The 7,606-nt window shown below is 44.4% G+C and overlaps 1 protein-coding gene across 2 annotated transcripts; it reads right to left on the bottom strand.

Moving 5' to 3' along the window:
- Window positions 1-990: 990 nt before the first annotated feature.
- On the bottom strand, window positions 991-4,854 carry gnrhr4 (gonadotropin releasing hormone receptor 4). Of its 2 annotated transcripts, none has more exons than XM_028957942.1 (4): window positions 4,505-4,854; window positions 3,119-3,681; window positions 1,871-2,075; window positions 991-1,595 (listed from the first exon to the last, which is right to left on the bottom strand). In XM_028957942.1, the coding sequence occupies exons 1-4, from the start codon at window positions 4,509-4,511 to the stop codon at window positions 1,066-1,068; spliced, it is 1,305 nt and encodes a 434-aa protein (XP_028813775.1). In that variant the 5' UTR covers window positions 4,512-4,854; the 3' UTR covers window positions 991-1,065. The 2 variants fall into 2 exon arrangements, with proteins under 2 accessions (XP_028813775.1, XP_028813776.1); XM_028957943.1 differs by having other exon boundaries at window positions 3,119-3,668.
- Window positions 4,855-7,606: the final 2,752 nt, after the last annotated feature.

Below are 7,606 nucleotides of genomic sequence, written 5' to 3'. Positions count from 1 at the left end.
CTCTTTCTTAAAGCTGAAATAAGATAATATTTAATAGCAAAACACTCTTGCCAGTATGTATATCGCTTTTAATATCCTCTTTTTGATGGGCTGCTCAGCCCTGGAACAGAATATATTGCCTGGGATATCATTCTGATCATTTATTAATAGCCAAAACAGATGAACATGTCATCAAATATCTTTTTTTTAAATGATGAGTGAAAATAAAAAAATATATTTGAAATCTCATTCATGTTTACGTTCACTTTCAGTATTTATTCACTCTACCAACAGTCATAATGTGCAAACTGCAAATGAACATGACATGACAAGGTGACCTATAATCTATAATGGAATGAAAATTACAATTAAGATGAAACTTAATTTAAGTGTCCATCCCTTCTGTGTAAGATTATTTACAGGCACCTCCCACTGCACCAGGAAATTTAGGTGGAACATTCTTCGAATGTGCTCACATATGCTAATATGCCAATAGGAGATTACAGCATGTAGCTGGATATCCCTCCTAATAAAAACTACTCAGGCACTACTAATGCCAGCATCATTTAGATTTTAAATTGCAGTATGTAACATCCTGCAGAATACAGCCAAACCAGTGGCCCTCACTCACTCTCTCATTTCCAGGCGTAAAGTAGAGCCTGCAGTGTCCATCAGGTGCCACTAACACTGTACAGGGTTTGGATTCACGATTAGCAATAAATTACAAATTGTAGTTGTGGTACATGAATGTAAAATTACAGTCCTTGCAACAATTATTGCATAAATTGTATTTAGGGACAATAGGGACAATTTCTCATGTCAAATGTCAAAGGATTTCTCCAAATTTTGGTTCTAAAACCCAGAATACACATGTTCAGTTTCACACATACAGTCACAGAAAATATTCATACTGAACTATTAAGTCAATCAAAAAGAATTAGCTTCTTTAAATGAACATTTCTGTTCTCTGGTGAGATAAATATTAATAATGATATCTCTTGACCTGTTTCTTTTCTAGAAGGAATAACTAACAGTGTAATTAGGGGTAATCTCAGCACATTTTTTGGGGATTAGTATAAATATTCTTCATGAAATCCCACCATCCCGGTGAGACCCTGATCGGTGAGCATCACACCGGTCCCTGCCGTAAACGGTGAGGTAGTTCTGATAAAATTCTGTCTTCACGCTCTGGGCTTCGACCTTCTGCTCATGGCTGGCGACCTGACCCTGCTGGGTCAGCCTTTTCATGCGCATGGGCGATGGAGAGTATTTGAACGAGCCTGTCATCATGGTGGTGTTGTCTGACTCGGTCAGCATTACTGCACTGCGACAGTAACGCTTCAGCCCCTTGCGGAAGTGGATGGTGAACAGGCCGTAAGTGATGGGGTCCAGGCAGGCGTTAAAGAGTCCAAAAATAAAGAGGATGTGAGTCAGCGAATGGGACACCGTTTCCTCCAGGTCATCAGGAAGAAACCAGTACCACAGGCCCAGGAGGTAGTATGGGGTCCAGCAGACGATGAACGACGTCACAATAACAATGCTCATTTTTAATGTCCTCATGCGAGCTTTCGGGATGTTGCTGTTAGAGCGGCGGAGGTCCACGTCCTTTGAAGTTACTGCAAGACAAGGATCAAACTTTCCTTTTTTTCGCCTTATTTTCAGCAACTTTCATCATTGGAAGTAACATAGAATCTCACATTATAAGACAAACTTTATATGAATTATTATTATTATATCACTATTGGTTTTAAAGCTGTTTCCATAAATAGTTTTCAAATACAGGGTCAGACGCAACACTATTATTTAATCTCTGTTAGACCCTCATTCGCTGTAGATTAACACTGTAGCAGTTTTCCAAGGTCATGTAAAATTCCACATAATTAAGACTCACTGTTTCCTTTGGTCATTCGGCGGGATATCTCCACCAGGATCCGAGTGTAGCAGCAGATCATGATGGACAAAGGCAGCAGGAAGAGGCACACAAACGTGAACATGTTGTAGAGGGTCTCCTGCCAGTGCTTGGTGAAGCTCCCGCGCGTTGTGCACTGCGTGAAGTTTGCCGGGGTGGTGATGCTCACGTTGTGAAAGATGAACAACTGTTGGAAGAGAGGCACGTTGCTGCAAGTATAGCCCCCTGGAGCAGAGCGATCAAGTCAGCAATGTCAACAGGACGAGACGCAAAATGTCCATCTCAGCAAGGGAAGACATCGTCTCCAAAACAAGATTAAGAAGACTGGCAGTGAATCTGACAAGAGAGAGTAGTTGAGGAGGACTTTTGTCTCCTCAACTACAATTGTCTCCATGTCACATTGTCCCTAACAATTATCAGCAGTTGTTCCTCCACAGTAGGGAATGCAACGTGGTTTTATTTCCTTAAACTGCATTGAAGGCAGGACTGCAACCCGAAAAAAAAAAAATTGTATCCAGAAAATGGATAAGAGACATCTGCACCATCCAGAGAGTTTAAGACCATCTGGACGTAACACTAAACGGATCAGACATGGACACTGTGGCTTAATTCTAATACCCTTATTTCAAATATTCAGACGCCGTTTGCTTTTCTTGAAATCCCAGTCTTCTGAGACGTTTAATTAGAATTCTGACCGCACCCGGAATTTTTAATGACTTCAGATACGTTTTTTTGACGCCCTCTGAAATTCCTAATTATTCTTCTGATCATTATCATTTGCTAATACTCATGCAATGCCAATATTGCAACATTCCAAGCCGGGCAATATCCTGGACCACCGAGAGAATGCATGAAATAGAGAGAATGCAGCTGAATAGTCTGTTTGCAAGGTATATAAGACACTGAGATCCCTTTGATTGTAAATTGCCAGAATAAAGACAGAAATAGCCCTGAGTACATTATGATTACATTATGCTATATGTGCATTTTCACGCTATTTAATTCGACCAAGGTCCGAATAAAATAAAGTGTCTGATCGCTCATTCTCACAGTCTACTTAAGCCAGACGGAAATAAAGTTATTACAGCAGAGAGTCTGAGTCTGTGTTATTCGTACTTGACAGTTCAATGCAGCACTAATTACTGTTCTTCCTGACAGCGTGCCACATGTGTCCTTTACTGACGGGGCGGTGACAGAAAAGTAAGAGACCCCGCTGAAGCTAGACCTTACCTGGGGGACAGACAGCATCACGCTCGTAACCCACGCGACGCTCAGCATGATCTTATTTTTCTTCTTGGCTTCGTTTATGGCCAGCGGATTCAGGATGGCCGACTGGCGGTCCAGACTGATGACAACTGTCACAAAGGCGCAGGAGTACATCGCCACCAGCTTCATGAACATGAGGAACCTGCAGGCCGCGTCCCCTGCCAGCCACTGCACGGTGATATTCCAGGCGGCGTCCACGGGCATCACGATGAAAGTCACCAGCAGGTCTGCCACAGTCAGGTTCATTATCAGGATCCTGACGTGGGACTTGCGCTTGTGGTTGGTGCTGGCAGCCCACAGCACGGCGAGGTTGCACAGAGCGGAGACCGCGCACAGGGTGAAGGTCATGATCACCCGCACTTTGGCTGCGGTGGTGAAGGTGGGAAGCTGCCAGGACTCCTCGTCGGCGCCCTTGCTGCCGTTCGGGCTGAGTCCGGTCAGTTGGTGAAGCACGAGGACCTTGGAGGCTGAGGACGTGTCATTCATGTCTGTGCACCGCTGGCTTCTCCTCCATCTGTGTAAGGAAACTGACATTGTGCATAATGCATGTGTGTGCGAGTGTGTGCGAGTGTGTGCGACATGCACATGCATGTCTGCTGAGACAGTGCGCCCCAGTAACAAATTAACCGGGAGCAGAACAGCTCGTTTTGGTCATAAAAGATGCACGCTGTGTACAATGAATTATGAACCAACAGTTTGTGCGATTTGTGAGTCAGGGTTAAAAATAACTCTATTATGAAAGCGATCCACTGCGGCACAGCACACGGTGACACAACAAAATGTGTCCTGTGCATTTAACCCTGCATCACCCTTAGTGAGCAGTGGGCAGCCGCGAAAGGCGCCCAGGGGAGGCATTGGGATCAATGGGACCTCAGTGGTCCCATGCTGCCCCTGCTGTGTAGGAAGCGCCCCCCGTAATCAGAAGGTTGCTGGTTCGAATCCCGATCCGCCAAGGTGCCACTGAGGTGCCACTGAGCAAAGCCCCGTCCCCACACACTGCTCCCCGGGCGCCTGTCATGGCCGCCCACTGCTCACCCAGGGTGATGGGTTGAATGCAGAGGACAAATTTCACTGTGTGCACCATGTGCTGTGCTGCTGTGTATCACATGTGACAATCACTTCACTTTAACTTTAAGTGGCTCCTTGGCTGTTCGGAATTCGAACTCGCTTCCACTGCCCAATATTTTGTCCAAATGTATTGCTCACTACAGAAGAAAGCTCAAATTTGACTTTTTCAGTTATTTCCACATAGATTATTTAATGTGTAGGAAAATACATCCGAATGATTTTGACAGTGGAAGCGTATCACGTTTGAGGTATTTCCCTTTTCCATCTTTCCAGCCCACTCACCTGGCATGAAGTGATGCTGTCTGATCCTGGCTGATTCGGACGACCTTGCGTTCAGGTTTACTACGGCAGCAGCTCTTCGCTCCAGCGCCAGCCGCCGACTTTTCCAGCCAGCAGTAGTTGAAAAGCGTCGGAAACTGAGCTTCTCAAACGGAAAGTGGGCAGCATTAGGTCACCACACAAGGGTCTGTTTGGTCATAAATTCCCCTTGATAAAAAAACCACAGGTTGAGCATGAAGTGTTGAGGGATTTCCCTGATAGAATCCAAAAATCACAAGCGAGTGTAAATTAAGGAGGGCGAGTGTCCCAACACTCTGGGGAATCTGAGAGTGGTGTAGTGGTGAGAGGCTGATTTCCTTCTCCATCCGAGAGCTGAATTCATCATAATCCACGCAACACAGCAGCCAGGCGGCTCCCTCCCTCCCTCCCTCCTCGGCTCTCTCTCTCTCTCTCCATTTCACCCTCTCTCTCTTTCAAACCCAGTTCTCTCGCATTCTAATTCTCCCTTAAAATACAATTATTGTGCCTGTTGGCCAGCATTTGGACTCGCTCTCTCGCTCCTTTCCTCTCTTTTTAGCTCTGCCAGTATCTCTGTTCCTCGCTTGTTTTCTGAGAGAATGGTCATTAGTGGCTCATCTTTAAAGAGCAACAGTGGACGTCCCTGATCTTTCCATCTCTTTCTTCACTGCTAGACTTCTGTGTTATTTCTGATGTCATAAATTAAACCACACACACACACACACACACACACACACACATTTTGTCCTTTCAGTCAGAGTAAGGTCAATGGATGCTTCTCATGCGGCATGTACTGTACATTCTTAATTACCTGCTGAAACAGCAGAGAAGTGCTTTTCAAGCACCATTACGAAATCAGTCTTTAATACCACCCCCCCCCCCAAACACACACACTTCAAACACGGACGCAAATCTGATAAAGTTGCTTGATACAATCTTTTGCATTTGTTTCTCACAACAAGATCCCACCGATGCTTTGCCACGTGCTTCTATCACCAGCAGGTTGGTAAAAAGTTGTAGAACAGTCAAGAGAATCAGGTGTCATTGTAAACTGAGACAGTTTTTATACTGTGTTTTATACTGTGTTTTTACAAATGTGGTCATTAGAAATACTGAAATGTCATTAGAAATACCGGAATGTCCAGACATTCCATGTTCACAGGAAATGCTGATACCAGCGAGCCAATGCAGGATAGATGTTCATGTCATGGACCTTCCTGTACAACTTAATTGAATTAAAAAGGCTGAAAGTCAAGCTGAAATAAATGAAAAAGAAGATTCCACCCGAAGCATTGTTGCCTTCCCACAATTCCCATTTAATGGCTGGTGGAAAGAGGGGTGCAGAGACAGTCAAAGAAAAGAAGAACCTATGGCACATTTTGCCAAGATCAAGGTCATCTGGAAATTATGTAATCAAATTAATTCACTTTTATTGTCACATTTACATATACATTTACATTTAAGGCATTTATCAGACGCCCTTATCCAGAGCGACTTACAATCAGTAGTTACAGGGACAGTCTCCCTGGAGCAACTTAGGGTTAAGTGTCTTGCTCAGGGACACAATGGTAGTAAGTGGGATTTGAACCTGGGTCTTCGGGTTCATATAGGCGAGTGTGTTAACCACTGGGCTACTACCACCCTATGTCACATCACTTGCCACTAATACACTTGCCTCGCACACAAAAGAATATATATATATATGAACACATGTGGAGTTATGTACTTAACAAAAAAAGGTGAACTAACTGAAAACATGTTTCATATTGTAGTTTCTTTGCTCTGATTACTGCTTTGCACACTCTTGGCATTCTCTCGATGAGCTTTAAGAGGTCATCACCTGAAATGCTTTTCCAACAGTCTTGAAGGAGTTCCCAGAGGTGTTTAGCACTTGTTGGTCCCTTTGCCTTCACTCTGCGGTCCAACTCACCCCAAACCATCTGGATTGGGTTCAGGTCCGGTGACTGTGGAGGTCAGGTCTCCACTTTTTGTTTAGTACATAACTCCACGTGTGTTCATTCATAGTTTTGATGCCTTCAGTGAGAATCTACCATTTTAAGTGGTCATGAAAATAAAGAAAATACATTGAATGAGAAGGTGTGTCCAAACTTTTGGCCTGTACTGTGTGTGTGTGTATATATATTTGGATTGAAAAGTTATTCCAGATGTTATATAGTTACTGAAACGACGTTTCGCGGATGGTTTAATGAATGCGGGCAGCTGGCCGGACGTTGCGCCTCCAACCACGAGGGGGCGCGCCGCGTCGAGCTGTTAATTAGACGCGGGACAGCGTGATTTGGGAAGAAGCGGCTGTTCCAGGTAAGAGTCGCCGATGTGCAACGTCCAGAAAAGTTGTGTAGAATTCAGCTCACGAACACGGGGGTGTAAATTCGGGCTATTTGCCTTTTGAACCTTTCTGCAGCGTCGCTTAATGCCGGTTCACGTTCTTGCGAGATCAATTTCCGCAGCGAGGTGAGCAGACCTGTCTCATAATGATCACGATTAACACTCATTACTACAAATTGAGTGGAGCGAGGGGTTTTATAATGCAACACTCTGCCCTAATAAGGCACTTGAGGAAATAGCAGCGTGTGTTAACAGTTATATCGCTTCATGTGCCTAAAACCAACGTTCTTGCGACGTTACTCGCCGATAAAGCTCCCGGGAGTCGAATGGCTGTCCTTCGCAAGTTGCTTGCTTGTAAATTGGGTGTTCGGAGACATGCGATGATTTAAATTCCAGTAGTTCGTAACGCTGGACGGTCTTTGTCATGGACGGGTATTGAAATGTGTATTTAATGTTATAATGAGGTTAAGGCTGAAATGAGATGCATTCTTGGGCTTTGGACCTCATGTCAGTGCTGCTCAAAAGATGCCCTATACCCTCTGGGATCAATTTCCATCCCAAATAAAATAAAATAATTCTTTAGCCTGCCATCTGTTTGTACGGTCGAAGACGGGAGGAGAACCGCGGAGAAACAGTAGGGATCCAGTCAGGCTTAATAGGAGAGTAATGCAATGTGAACTCGTTCACCTGTTCAGTGCACAGCTGCTTTATCTGCTTTTCAGATAAAACTGGAATAAATTG

Source organism: Denticeps clupeoides, chromosome 17 (assembly GCF_900700375.1).
Source record: "Denticeps clupeoides chromosome 17, fDenClu1.1, whole genome shotgun sequence".
NCBI lineage: Eukaryota > Metazoa > Chordata > Actinopteri > Clupeiformes > Denticipitidae > Denticeps > Denticeps clupeoides.
The sequence above is the reverse complement of the archived record's forward strand: the minus strand, read 5'-3'. Positions and strand labels throughout refer to the sequence as shown.